This window comes from Copadichromis virginalis, linkage group LG14 (assembly GCF_057382275.1).
Source record: "Copadichromis virginalis isolate Kocher_CV1m ecotype Utaka linkage group LG14, C_Virginalis_male_GT1.1, whole genome shotgun sequence".
Classification (NCBI taxonomy): Eukaryota; Metazoa; Chordata; class Actinopteri; order Cichliformes; family Cichlidae; genus Copadichromis; species Copadichromis virginalis.
In genome coordinates this window covers 35,638,300-35,653,713 of record NC_140631.1, presented here as the reverse complement: position 1 = coordinate 35,653,713, position 15,414 = coordinate 35,638,300, and the positions used below count along the sequence as shown (strand labels likewise).

The 15,414-nt window shown below is 38.9% G+C and overlaps 1 protein-coding gene across 1 annotated transcript in view; it reads right to left on the bottom strand.

The window, feature by feature from the left end:
* tenm4 (teneurin transmembrane protein 4) overlaps positions 1 to 15,414 on the bottom strand; it is a 147,307-nt gene that overhangs the window by 22,141 nt on the left and 109,752 nt on the right. Inside the window, exons 21-27 of the mRNA XM_085430647.1 lie at positions 14,441 to 14,708; positions 14,196 to 14,339; positions 10,229 to 10,478; positions 9,794 to 9,814; positions 6,094 to 6,326; positions 5,203 to 5,357; positions 261 to 1,138 (exon numbers count right to left, since the gene is read on the bottom strand). Coding sequence (XP_085286773.1) covers positions 261 to 1,138; positions 5,203 to 5,357; positions 6,094 to 6,326; positions 9,794 to 9,814; positions 10,229 to 10,478; positions 14,196 to 14,339; positions 14,441 to 14,708 — 1,949 coding nt within the window. The remainder of the gene's footprint in view (positions 1 to 260; positions 1,139 to 5,202; positions 5,358 to 6,093; positions 6,327 to 9,793; positions 9,815 to 10,228; positions 10,479 to 14,195; positions 14,340 to 14,440; positions 14,709 to 15,414) is intronic.

The following is a 15,414-nucleotide window of genomic DNA, read 5'->3' as shown; positions in this document are numbered from 1 at the left end:
AAAATACTAAACTCACATGCCAAGGAGCTCTTTGACTGCAAACATTAATTCACTAAAGCATTCAGTGATATAATGAATTCAGTGCTCTTAGTTCAGATACTCCAGGAAAAAAAACCTAAACAAAACTGTCCAATCTGCATATCTGAATTAACAGATTAAACAGATCTTTAAGCTTCTTTGCTTTGATGCAGTTATCAGCTCAAATTGGATCCAGACTTTTAGGTAAAATGATTAGAAAGGTGTTTCTTCATATTACTTACTCAAAGAATGTTGTCCATCCATTTTCATTTGTCTTAGTTGCTAACAGTCCCGAGCTTCCATGGTACGTCATTACAGCTAGCTCTTGACCCTGGGCAGCAACAGTTTTAAGGGCACTGTTAGTGCCAATGGTGAACCAGAAGGTCTGTCCATCAGGGACCATTAGCCACAGAGGCATTCCTGTTGTGTCTCTTCTGATGATCACTGTGTTTTTGTTCTTATCAGTAATGCTGCTTAGATCTCCTGATCCCGTGTATGTCAAATTGTAGAGATAGTCTCCTGTAGTTAGACTTTGGGTAAAAATGTGGCTGCCATTGGAGTCAAACAGATAGAGTTCATCATTAATGGGAGAGGACACCTCGTACATACTGAGGGGATTCAGAAAAGGCTTGTTCTTGCGCACATAGCGTATACGGATGTTGCCCAGATCTGCAATGTAAAGATCTCCATCTGGACATACTGCCAGGGAAGATGGTGCATTCAGTTTAGCATCTTTGGCATAGCCTTCATCTCCAGAGTAACAATCGCAGTTGGCATCGTTCTTGCAGTCACAGCCACTTGGTGCCCCTGCAACCAAGGAGATCTCTCCATTTGTGGACACCTGTCTGACTCGGTTTATTTTCTTTTCATCTGACTCAGCAATGTACAAAACACCATTGTGAGACACAGCTAGGGCATTAGCTGACTCGAGGGTGGCATGGATGGCAACTTTGCTCAAGAGGAAATGGTCAATCCCAGGCACTTGACAGTGCATAGGACGGCCTGCTACAATACGGACTTGGTGGTTTTCAGAGATCTGGAGTACTACATTATTGTCCAGAACATATAGAGAGTTGTCCATTGGATTCACTGCCAAGTCTGTAGGCCACTCAAGGCGCACCTGCGAGGAAAAAGACACACAAAAATATAATCCTTAGGTACCAAAGAAATATACCATACTTTTATTGATCTACAGTTTTCGATTTCTATGTGGAAAAGAGCCTGAAAGGAAAACAGCGTGATTATTTTTATAGCTTAAGCTGTAAGTAAAAACATTTTTAAACGATTTATTATCTGATGAGGAGGAAAATAGCTGATGTACTTTTAAAAGGTGATACACAAAAACATGATTTGTAAGATTGCAGATGATAACAACAGTGGTGAAGAAGGGCAGTGTGAGAAGAAATCATACAAATGATAAGATTAACTGAAAAGAGCACACTGGGATGGTTCATGAGAACTGTGAACACTTAAGGACAAGGCTTCTGCATCCTTCACCCAAGTCGCTGTTTTTCCTTGCTTTGGGTTATTAATTTTGTAATGACAAGAGATTGCATGAGTCCTTGAAAAGAAACTGGAGCACACTTATCAAATGAAAGCCTACTCTGTCTCTGGCCTCCTAAATTACGACTTATTGTTCTGCTAACAATGCATCAGGCTTTTAACAAATTGGAATGATTGGCTTCATCCAATTTACTGGTCTCCCTCTCACTTATGATCCCAGTGGGATCTCTTAGAAACATAATATGAAGTGCAATATTTCAATAGAAGCCTTGGAGTTCCAACAAAGGAAACTGATTAAAACCTGGACCAAAATGCAAAGACAGACTCAGATTTAAGGTAAGATTTTACACAAAGGACCCTTTCTTTTGTTTGGTCACTTAGAGACAACTAGAAAGTAGAAACAGGAGGAAAGTTATCAAGGCTTAATAATTAGCAATAAAGAGCTAGAAATTGCATATATTTTTTTTTCTGCAATATACTACTGATAAAACACCCAAGCATACAGCACTTAGGCATGAGCTAAAATGGCTGACTACCATATTAATATATTATTAAGTCAAGTAAGTAGACAGCTGAAAGACACAATGAAACATTTTGACTGTATTATGCACAGACACTATGCACCTTGGCCATGTAGTAGGCTTTCTCCAACTGTCTGGGATTAAACAGCACATTGGACAAATACATTGCAATAAAAAAAGCAGGTTTCTTAAAATTTCTAGGAATATAAAAACAGTTAGCCCTATAATTCCCTTTTTCTTTTAAAATGTGGATTGCACAGAACAAAATGCACAAAATAAAATTCAGACAGCTTTTAGACATTAGCTATATTGTGCCTTTTCCTTCCTTGTTATCTCCACATATCCCTAATGTTCTAATTTAAAAGTTAACATTGAAACAGTGACATTCTGTGGCAATAATGATCTGAATAATTCTAAACTTTTTGCTCTGTTCATATTCTTGAACTCACGTCCTTTTAAAAGTGGGGCACCCGCCCACCTGTAATTGAAAAACAGATTTGAGCATTACACACCTCACATCCTATAAACCTCCTATCATCTGCCACATAATGGAAGAGGTTTATATAACAGGATGTATCCTTTGGCTACATACGACAAACAGGAGACTAGTGGATACATGTCATCTCTCAGTAAGCAGAAAATGCATTTACTTGGATAATGAAGGGTAGACTTTCAATTTCTTAAAACCTATTTCTTGTCAACACTGCTGGTTAAATATTTCATGAGCCAAGTGTGGAGTGACTCCTGGGAGCTGCCTGTAAGGAGGTTTTCACGCCACTCTGACTGATGAGGGGATATTTCCCGAGCTGCTGTCCCATATGCTGTAACCAGATCATACCCTCCCTTTTATACAGTGGGGATGCTGTCAGAAGCGCCTGCTAGACAAAGCCGCTAACAGGAAGAAAACCAAAACATGCTCAACAGCTGAGAAAGCGAGCCGTAGATTTGTACACAACATCAAACTATTTTAAATGAAATGGAAATTGTATTAAGAATTATAATGACATGTTCCATTAGTAATCGCTGCACTCTTTGCTAGTAACAGCATGATGCTTGCCTCAAGAAGAGTAATATGTCATTATTTGAAGTCCCTCTCAGATTTGAATTGAATGTCACAGTCATACTCTAGATAAAGCTTTCTGAAGCTGCTAACACCCCTGAAATATGTTTGAGTGATCTTGTTTTAAGACATGATTTTCCTGCATTTAAGCTCAGCGGGGAATGCAGCGAAATTTTCCAAGACTTTAAAGAAGAAAAATGGAAGGAAAATGGAAGATACTTCTAAGACAGGAACGACCCAAGGCCTTGGTAGAAAGAAAGAAAAAAACATATATGAGGTCAAAATATTGTCATTTTGCTTGATAATCAAAAGTTAAACGAAAGGTTACAGAGGTATACACTGAATTAAGAGAGAATTTAGCTGTAGCTTGCTCACTACACAGATAGCAAAGTAAGATAACAACGACCTCATCAGAGGAGAGAAAGAAATCTAATGTTATTTCTTGCCTTGGTGTGCCAGGTGTGGTAAAGCAAAAGTAATGACCACTGTGATGAGCCTTCTCCAGAGAAAGTCAGGTTCTAAGTGAGGGGTTGGGGAGTGTTTGAAGAAGGAAGCTCTGGATTAATTTTTAATGGATGCTTTTTACTGTCTGAGTGTCTCTGGCAATGCTTGTGTGATTTGTCATCATTGTAGAACTGCAGTCAGTCTGCCTGTGTCCTCGTGTTTGTGGAACTGGGATGGTGAGCATCCATAGGCACTTGTGTGTGCGACAAGGTAAAGGAGCAGCAAGCGGAGGTCAGGAGGGGGATGAAGTTCCCCCTAGGGCTGCAAATGGGCAGCTAGAGCCTTTGCTTCCTCCACTGAATACATCATTCACACACAGAAAACTCCCCACAGAAAGCAGAAGACCTGTATCCTGCATCCATACTCAACAAAATACACAAAGAGGAAAGAAACAAATGATTGCATGCATACTGAGCTGGGCTTGGACCTCAATCAAGTTCAATAACCAAGCCTCAAAATGCTCAATTCATGGAAGTAAAACTGAAACAGTTATGAATCATGTAGATGGCATATACAAATTAAAAAGATACATTTTGTAGGGGATTTTATTTACTACTGGGTAGGACTGTCAAGGAGGCAAAAACAGCTATGTATGCTAAAAGTCTGCCTTGTCACCTCCAAATGGGAAGTCAGTGAGCCACAGAGTGACCTCAGTGCAGTGTCCTTGCCTGGGGGATGTGTTCTGCGTAGTGTGTGTGTGTGTATGTATGTATACATGTGTTCATGTGCGTCAGAGTGAAGATCTGTGCATGAAGTCAAAACCACTGAGGTTAAAGGTCATTCTTATCATTCCCCTAAAGCTGTAGGTCACTGGCACTCTGCATTTAGGAAATCGGCGCTACAAAAACCACAATGCTACTGTTTTCAGCATGGTCCTGTACTCCTTTAAAATGCTTAGTGCAGATACTTTGGAAGGCCCAAGCCTGGACTGAGCCCAATTAACTGCTCATTTTCAGTTTTTATTTGTATCTGCTTTTTAACTGTGAGGTGATTTTAGCTTTCACCAGGCTTGCACGGCTTTGATTGTGTGTTGCTTTCTCAAGTTCATAATCCTACAGCACCAGTGAAAACTATGCAATTGAATCTTAACAGATAATCCTTTGGTTAATAGAATTGACCTCTCAGGTCAGAAAGGCAAGTTTTGTAGAAAAAAAAAAATAGGTGCAGTAAAAGTTTTCAGTGTGTTTCCCTGAAACTGTCTCTTGATCAACTACAAAGTCTACAATGTTTTCTTGTCCTATTTACATATTTTTTTCATCCTGCTGCAAAATGAATTTCCTTCTGTGGGTCAAAAAATATCTAAACTGACCTGAAGTATTTTATCATTTACGATGAATCATAGGACCAAAAATTTGCTGAAATAAACTGCACACAGGAAAAAAAGAAAATATTGAATCTTTTAGAAAGTCTTGTGGCTATAAACCATATCTAAACCAAGGCCTACAGTACTAGATGCAGGCTTGGAGAATCAAGCTGCAGAAATACCAGCTGATGTGGAGGTGTAAGCACCCTGAAAACAAGGGTCATTCAAGGAGACGGATGTAGGTTGAGAGAGAGGAAAGCACAGGTCAGTGCACAGTTCCAGAGAGGTCATACCTGAGAGATGTCCATCACAGCATCACAGCTGAGAGGTCGGGCAGAGGTCAGGTCATTGAATCCCAGAAGGGTGGAGATGATACCATTCTGATCAATCCTGCGAATCATGGTCCCATCCACAAAGAAGATTACGCCGTACTTATCCACGGTAATGCCTGCAGATAAAGTCACACAATGAGAAGAAGAGGGAAATATCCTTAAATTATTCTGTTTATCTGTTACTTAATGTGAGCACAGAGCCCCACCAAATCACAATTAAGGACAGTTCACTGCAATAAAATGAAAGACTAATCATGACAATGAAAATTAATGGTAGGATTGATTTTTTTTAATCAATAAAGAAGAACAATAGAAACATCAAAATAGATGAGGAGTATTGTAAGTATTGATTCAATTATGGGGAAAACTTCATCAATGTCTTTCTCTCTTGCTATCAGCCTCAAACAACAATGAAGCTTAGTAAGCCTAGCAAGTCTCTGTATTTTTCTACTTCTCTGAAGTCTGACAAATATCATTGAAAGAAATATGGACCTCATATTTTCAGTAATTACAGCAAACCGCTCTCTTTTTCAATGCAAAGCACGGCTATAGATATGCACATTTCACAGGGGCTCTTTCAGCAAATATGACTCATAATGGCATCACAGTAGAGGACAAAGAATAAGCATGTGATTGAATGACTAATGCTTCATGCCCATATGGAAGCAACACAAAAAAGATCCCGGAAACTCACAGAAAGACATGCTGTTAAAAATAACTAGCTAGTTAGCTGCACATTTGGGGTTACAGCTGAAGGCAAAAGCTTACTTCAGAAAAGGTTAGAAAAAAAAACAAAAACAAACTGACAACTGACTTGAAACTATATCAATTTTAATAACATCTATGCAATACCTCTGGGGTTAGTAAGGGTGGCCTCAACAGCCTTTCCTCCATCCCCGCAGCGAGCGTCATCATATGGGAGACACTGGTCACCAGTGCCTGCCACCAGCTCCAGATTCTTGGCCACATCTTTCACAACATTCAGCGATTTAACCTTGAACACTTTCCTGCTGCTGGTGTCTGAAAGGTACACGGCATTGTTCACTGGACTGGTGGCCAGGTAGTACTTATGTGCAGGGCTGTTGCTGATAGGAGGGAAAAGAGAGGAAGAGGCTCAAGTCAATAAAGCTGGAAGGGCTACAGCTCTTTCAATAAGAAACACTGTGTAATACAATTAAAATGGATTCAAAAGCCATTTAGAGAGTCAATTGGGCACAATTACAGTTTATACCCAGGACAAAGAAAACAGAATGAGATTAAACATGCTAAAATAAAAATGAGATTAAACATGACATAATAATGCGGCTTAGGACTCATGCAGTCAGCTTAGTAAGAAAAGCGTGTTTTGAAAAGGGAGTGAAATTACCAGTGTATCTACATCTATATGTCTGTGTCGACCTTTAAATACAGTGTGTGAGTGTGTGTGTAATAGTGCACATATTATTGAAGAAATAGTAATGTAGTAGAGAAATAAGGGTGGGGAGTGGTGCTAAAATTTATGACCCGAGAAATTCCTTTGATATAAGCTGAAATCGATACAAATAATTATGTTTTTTATTTTACTTTGGAACTTTTTAAAAATACAAACAAAAATGCATGACTGAACTAGGGATCCAAACACATTATGCATCCATCAGGCTGATATTCTAGCACAGAAAAATATCCTATTAAAATCCCAGCCAAGTCAACAATGCCATCCTTCACATCCATACAAACATATCCACAGGAGGTTGCCCAACCTGACAGACAAGACAATAGAACCAAATATAACCAATCCTGCTGCGGCAGGATGCATCCAACCTACTGATGTACTCCAGTCAGGATAGGTGACAGAAAACACAGATAGCTGTAGACAAATCCACAGCAGTGCAAATTAGGATGACAAAGAATAATATTTCCATTAAAATTACACTTCTGCTTACTATAAACATAAGCTCACGGTGATAAATCAAAGCATGGGAGATTGGAAGCAAGACCAATTACATTTTACTATGCACATGCCAGATGCTAGAAACTTCTTAAACCGTGTTATTTTAAAGTGATTTTACAGCCTTGGCTCTGCTTCCATAAATATGATTCATTACATAAATGTTACTGAGGTTAAAGGTCTTTTCTTTTCAAGTGCTGACTGACACACTTTATTTGTTAGTTCATGTCAGAAAATGTATGAAAAAAAAAATCAGACAAATCCAGAAAACTGAAAGTTAAATTAAAAGCTTACATCAAAATAAAAATAAATTATTAAAAAGTCACATTTTAACTGTCTGTTGACTAATTCTACTACTAATTTAGCAGAAAAACAAAACAAAGGAACACGTAACCAGCTTAGCAATGAGTTTGCTGCCACCTTAAAGATGACCAGATGTATAAGAGCAGGATACAGCACAGTTCTGCCAGACCTGATAAGCATTATGGAAAACCCTGTCAGCTGGACATCATTCAAAGTGGATTAAGACAGTATTTCAAATATAACCTTCAGGGTTCTTTTAGGGGTTTATGGTCAGTGTGACAGTGCCAAAGCGTACATTTTTAACACACAACGAGAAGAAAGACAAGTGGGTGTGTGGAATTGTCGTCTCCAGTACATAATTTTAGGTGACAATTGACCTTCAATGAATCAGTGATGACAGGGCTTTGCAGCAAACCTCAGGCACACATGTCACAAACTGCCCGCTGACCTAGTTGACTGATATGATGCACTTCAGTATACTCCAGGTACAATTGGCTGGCTTAGAGAAACGACTGCTGTCTGAGAGTAGGTCAATGGCAAATCTCAATGACTGGCTTTGCATTCTATCTGCCATGTGCGATCAGCTGATACCTTATCAGCTCCTAGGTGCATGTAAAACAGTGTTGGTCCCCCATAGTGTTTGAAACTATGAGGTGTTATTCTCTGACCTTGAGCTATGGCCATATACCCCATCTATATTCACTGACAACATCTAGTTTGTAGAAGATAATTGGATTTTGCAGCATGGCGTCGTGGAAATGGTTGGAGCGGATTGGGACATCCTTAGTAGGGGGTCAATGAACACTGCAGTAACATCACCCACCTCCCACTCCTATCGCTAACTCACACATGAACAGGAGGCAGCCGCCCATTTTATACAGACACATGCTGTGTTTTCCTGGGCAAATCTCCTTTTCAATATGCAAATGTGTTTGGTGTGCTGAGGGACGGGGCTCTGATGTGTCTTGTTCTAGCAAAGAAATCTATGCGATGTCTAAGTTAATGTACAGAAGCATAATAAAAGTAATATTTCTGTTATGCAGAAGACAGATACAGAAAAAAGCAAGAAAGAGAGATTCTGAGTTTTTTGTTAGTATGTTCATCCTCTTGGAAACAGAGGCCAGTGACCAGCATCACAAGGCTTTTCATCCACAAGTTGACTAACTGTTCCCCAGCTAAAGTCATGACCCTGTGATAGAAAATCAATCAATAGCCCTTTGCCTGAGACACAGTATCTAAAGACAGCACACAGAGATTTCCCTTGCCACCACCTGCCATGGAAAATAAAGTCTCTGTATCTTAAGCCAGTGATAAAATCAACACTGAGTTGCCATTTTAGCAGAATCAGCTACTGTAGCTAGGCATGCACACCAAATGAGACATTATCTTCTGTTTAATCCTGCAATCATTTGCCTGTAACATGCACTACTGTTAACTTGTCTTTTATAATAGATGTTATATGAATAGGGATATATATGTATAGTACATATTCTCTTTACGATTATGAAATTACATTTAAGACTCTCCAACACTGTCAAAAACTGTCCCATACTGAAATGTTAATTTTTTTTTTGAGGTGCACTTTTGCCTTTATTGGTTGGTGGAGCACTGAAGATACACAGGAAAGTAGAAAAGGGGAAGGTATGTGGCAAATGGACAAGGGTCTGACTTGAACCTGGGCTTCTACACTCATATTGTTGCATGCTCACCCACCCAGCTGCCCACTTCTTTAACAACTCGAATGCTCCCAAATGATTTCATTTTAGAAGAACTAAGGAGAAAGTCTAGAAATTAAGCAAACTTAGAGTTAATAAACTGTGCTTTCATGTAAATTATCTGGTTTAATCCAAACAAATCTTTCAGAACAAATGAAAATGAACCACAGTTTGAATTGTTTCTTGAGTGAAAACATCTTTTGAATGTTTTCAGAACCAGGAAAAGGGAAAAAAGATCCAAGAAAAAATATAGGAAGAGGAAAGACCAAGATTGTAGGATATGGCCAGCATTTTCCAGGTGTTTTTGGAGAGAATGAGAGGGAGTGAGAAGATTTTTCCCGAAGATTAAAACAAATGCAGCTACAAAATGCAAACATTGTATAAAACGATAATCACTCAGCTCATTTAATTTTTACCATTCACTCTAATATTGACAGAATGGTACCTGCTGTACTTACATCAGCTGATATAGACAGCTGTTGACAGGTTTGGCAGGTGTAAAAAGACCAATATCTCGAACTTTATTAAGATAAATATATATATTTTTATTAATTTGGTGACTGGGCTGTACCCTTTTTTAAAAATTAGCAAATACTGTGTGGCTTACCTATGCCTGAAGTCTTTATTTCTGTGAAGGTTTACCAAAAGAAGCAGAAATGAGAAAGGAAGAGAAAGGAAAGAAAGTGTTAGTTGATAGTAGATGGAATTAAAAAGTAGTAGGCATTCTTAATCAAAAGGGAAGCATGAATAAACAATATTTCAAATTTTTTTTTTTTTTTAATCGACTCAACCTTCTCCTTGGGAGCATTAGGAAATTAATCTTTCCTTAACATTTTCTGTTAAGACCTTATTACATCCTCTACGTCCCTTATGAGATCCAAACTCCAGCTGATACAGGTGAATCAGAGAGGCAGAACCATCAATCCTTTGCCTTTAGGGCATTTCTGTCTATCTCGATCGACCTCTGTGGTTTATGACCTGTATACAAGCCCATCTGAGCTCATGGTCCTGAGCAAAAGTAAGTAGGCTACTCTTCCGTTACCTGAGCTCCAGGACGCTGGTGACATTCCCTGTGGTGAAAATCCTCCTCACATAGTTGAAGTCACCCACGTAAAGACTTCCATCTGAGCCACAAGCCAGAGCAACAGGGGCCATCAGCTTGTTTCCGTCAGCAAGGCCATTACAGCTAGGGCAGGAGATGCTGCGCCTCCGCCCATTCCCCATCACGCTGCCGATTACAGGAGGCTGCTGGGAGATGAAGACGTTCTCTCCGTTGCCCATGTGAAGAATACCTGATGAGGGTACAGAAAAGAAACAGCTTATTTAGGTTAAGGAGAACAAGGGGGGTGAGCACAAAGCAGCATGGCCAGCTGTTAGTGGAAAACATTTTACAATTTTGGTTAGAGGTTAAGTTAAACCAGCTTTTTTTCCAATTGTCATTGAAAGCAGTGTTTCCAAAAAAAAAAACAACTAGGGGAGTGTATTGAAACTTTTTTTTCCAGCTATAACAAACTGCCTGATTTAATTAAATTTACATGTTTGAAAGAACCCTGAGAAATGATGTGTACAAACCAATCCCACCCGAACATGCTAGTCTGTGTCAACAGCTACAAAGCTAAAAATATATATATATCTTGTCATTATACTTTTGATACATCTCAATTTAACTTGCATTATTTCTATACAGTGCTTAACAAATTTATTATACCACCTTTGTACTCACCCATGAAGTAAAGTTTTATTTTAATAAAAAACATGTCAAGACACACTCCAAAACACCTCCAGTAATCTGCAGATGAACAGAGAATCTATAGAGAATAGATTTCCAATCTGGCGTTGAGCAGTACAGAAGTTCATATAAATAATTTTGAAAATTCCATGTCATAAAATTTAATTGATCAATTAAGGTCCTCGAGCGGCTTGATGTGAGTGTAATGAAGTTCAGAACAAGTGGATTAAAATGGGATTCGTACTGAATGCTTTCATATTTCTGCTTGATGGATAAGCAGTTTGCTTATGCTAACGTGATACCAATGGGAATTTGGTGAGCTGAGCCTGTTCCACTGCTCTAACTCTTTGAGTTCCTGTCTCAATAGTGGTTCAAGGTAGCTTAATGCAGATTAAAAGCTATATTGGATGAAGGATTTAAGGGAAAGTGTAAGTCAATACACAGATAAGCATTTGATGTGATTTTAAATAGGACTGTGTGTGTACCTCTATTAACTAGAGCCATGAAAATTGCACTGAGTGCCTGGGATTGCAATAAGAGGTCGTCTTGGTGGATGAAAACACGGGCACAATTTCACAGCAAAATAGGAACCAAGAAACCCTTGGCACAAGCATAATCTCTTGGAGCGAGAAAATTATCACACAGGCACAATCACGAAAAAGAAATCCAAACAAGAAAACCCAAATATATATTTGTTGTTGTTTTTTTTACCTGTTTTTCTATCTTCACCAGCTTTGCGGCAAACAAAATTAAATCAATAAAAATATAGCAGATGTGCAAGCATTCACATATGTACTTGCATGCACACTTTTTTTTAACATTAGTGTTGCCAATCTGCTCTTGGAAAATTGTCAAATATGTAAATGTAAAGATGTTGCTGCTGCCCAATCAATGTAATCATATTTGAAATTCAGCATCTGCATGCCTGTCTTAGTTTTGCTGCATCTGATGGTACTTAGTGACCTGAGATCTTTGAGCAGCACAACATTTGGTCTATCAGAAGAGATCAGCCAAGCATCCCCTTCCTGGGACGTGATTTAATCTTAGGGACTGCTGCTGCTGCTGGGAGTAGCAGGCTGATAGCAATTAAATTAGGGATGATTCTAAAAATGCTGGGCATGAACAAGACATGAAGGTGCCAAAAGAGGGGGTGACTGGAGGAACTGGCAGTGCTGGTGGTGAGGGCAGTTCTCGCCTTCGTCTGGACTCCACTTTCAGGCTCAGCAGGTTTAGCGTGACAGATCAAAATGCCACCTTCGTGAGCACTTTTCAAGTATGCTTCATCTCCTCTGATGAGTCCTCCCAGACACAAACAGACACTGAAGCCTAGCTAGTGACAGGTGATGCACAAAGTTATTTCTACTACTGCCTTTTAGGAGTTATTTGATGGCAATAAGAAAATTGACCTCCCTCACCTAAAAACGGATGGAGGGAATAAAAAGTGAGATCTATCAAGGGCTACATGACACTGCTGAATGGAATAAAGCCTAAAAATGCTACAGGCAGGGAGGACAGTTTTATGTTACATTAAAAGCATCGTCTAAAGCACGTGGTGGAACCAGTGGCACTTCTTCTTATCTACTCTTTTCGGCACATTCAGGATGACGCGCAAAATATAAAAAGGACAGGCAAACCTAAAATATACACTTTTGTACAAAATGTACTATTTTTAAATGGGGTCCTGATAGCAACATTTTTGCCAATTTTGTTTTGTTTTTTAACAGCAGCTAAGTGAAAAGAACAAAAATCCAAGACATATTTTTCTGTCATTTCTGTTCGCCTTGCTTCTGTCTTCTGCTCTGTTCATTGTGTTGGGAGTTTCACCATGTGGAGGCTCTCCCACACAGACATATACCAAGTGACAGCAGAAAACAAAAGAAGAAGAGGATATTGTTATTTGTGGACATATGTATATTTTAGAATATACATTTTAGTACTCCAGCTGTCTGAATATCATTAAACATTAAAATCTTAACAGCCTTCGAAGGACGCACTTGCATTGCTATGCTATTAATATATTATTTGTGGCATAAACTGTTTATATCAGCAATAATCATTTATCGCAGTTATATCTGGGGCAATATATCATCCAACTAAATCAGTATTCTAAGAGGCCTGTGTACAGTATGGGTGAACCAAATACAAAAAAATTAACACAGCCTGTCATGGATGCAGGTTCAAGGACCCAGAGGAGAATCGGGATGCAGACTGTTTAAACAGAAGGTGTGCCAGTTGCAGAGTTCAAAAACAGAGTCCAAAAATAAGAAGCCAAGAAAATCCAAACAAACCCAGGAGACCATGGAGGGGGGAGAAAAAAAACACTAGAGGAGCTTAACAGACACTGCAACAAAGACTGAGGGGGAAGGCTGGATTATTTGTACACATGGAGGTGATTCGGGAAGTGGCGACAGCTGGGGCGAACTCGATACAGGTGTAGACAATCAAGGCGAAGTAAAACTAAGCACAAAGCACAGGAGACTAACTTCCAAAGTAAAACAGGAACTAACTCAGAGAAAAGTACAACAAAATAACACACTCCATAAACTTGACAAGAACTTAAAGGTTTAAAATACAAGAGCGCAAAAAGTTTGAACCCTCAAGTGAATAAACAAGGACAAACTATACAATCAAATCAAACAGAAAACACCTGAAGCTGAATAAGAGCTTAGAACTCCAAACAATATAATAAAACTTGACACACAAGGAGTTAGCAGAGGTTAAGTAACGCAGAATGTGAGGAACCAAAATACAAATAACCCTAACCTGCTTTCAAAAGAAACAAGATTAAGAGATTGAGATTAATGCACAAACCCCCACAATGAACCAATAGATCGTGATCCAGGTACATCTTCTTAAAATTAAGATATGTTGTGGGATAAAGTTATATTTTGAAGGCTAATTGGGTACCAATATGTTTAAACATCTGAATTCAATATCAATACTGTAAACTGTATGATTAATGCAATGGTAATGATGATGATTATTAACAATAGCAGTAAAAAAATTTCCCTGATCTCCACAAATACTTTAATAAAGAAGCTGTTGAAAGGGTGCTGGCATAGCTCACTGGCTTAGCAGGCGACCGATATGCCAAAGGCAAGTGCAGGCCGTTTCCTTTATGTAGTTCTTTTCACCTTCATCTACTGTACTCTGTTTTTGTCCAAGGGCTACAGTACGTTACTGTCCAAAATAAAGATGAAATGCCCCAAAACAAGTTTTTTTAAAAAAGAGAAGTTATTAAAACAAAAAATATATGAAAAGGAACAACTGGCTGACTCACCACTCTGGATATTTAAAGCATGGTGCTTGTCTATTGTCCACCCTCCCAGTTTTGAGGCAATGGTTTCGTAGCCCTGTAGTACAGCGGTCCTCTTCTCCCATAGAATAAGGTCTGGGCATGACTCATACTCAAAACCAACTGAAACTATGGAACAAAACAAAGATAAAATAGTAAAAAAATGTGTGTTCTCTGGATAAAAGAAAATCATATCAGTATAATCAAAAATAATTTTTGTCATCGCTTACCAAAAGCTTCGGACAAGCCATAGACCTTCTGGCTGTAGACATCTGTCTTGTCCCACACAAAGTCATACGAGAGATTTGGGGCTGCAGGAAACCACTTTCTGAAAAGCCTGCCTTCCACAGCCACCATGAGGTGAACTTTCATCAGGTTAAAAGGGATTAAGGAGTGGGTGAGAGTAACCCTTAGCACTGACTTGTAACCTGGGGTCCTGCTGCTTAAATAGCCGAGTCTCATTTCCGTTCCAGGTATAGGTACTTCTTCCTCCAGAGACTATGAACAGAAAAACAAAGCTTATTAAATATAGAAAAGCATCGATCCTGACAGAAGGTGACATGTTATAAATTCTGTCCTCACATTTGAGGTAATAATGTTCCACTGTTTTATTTTTTTGCTGTTCTTGTTTTACACAAAATATCAGCTTGTCAGTCTGTTGGTCAATGGCCACTGCAGCCATTATTTTTTTAGCCTTGCCTCCAACCACATCTATGGACCCAAGGGAGACTGGAAACACTAATTAGAGGACAATTATGCTCATGCGTTACATGGCATAGGATGAAGAATTTCTTCATTATGTATTCCAATGAGAATTTTCCATAATTGATTTCAAAATAGCAAGTCCTCCATTAGGATGGTAGTCTTTTCTATGAAATCCATATCGCAGTTGCGTAACCTGTGTGCTCTTGGGCTCAGAGGCTGCCAAGGCCAATAATATATAGAATAATAAAAGTTAGCTTAGTAAGATGCTGTTGCCTTTAGAAATTTTAGCTGAGGTCAGACCTGTAACAACAGTGGGTCAGCATTCATAGACTGTAGAGCGTTCGCAATGAGGATCAAGGGTCGACACCAGTAGTTTGGTTAACCAATTCCTGTCTTCTATAATTGAATCGCCTCTTTCCATAGTACAAAACAAGATTCAGAGTACTAATCAAAACAAGTACTTTAACTGTTATAGGTCAGATGACTTTTATGTGTGTTT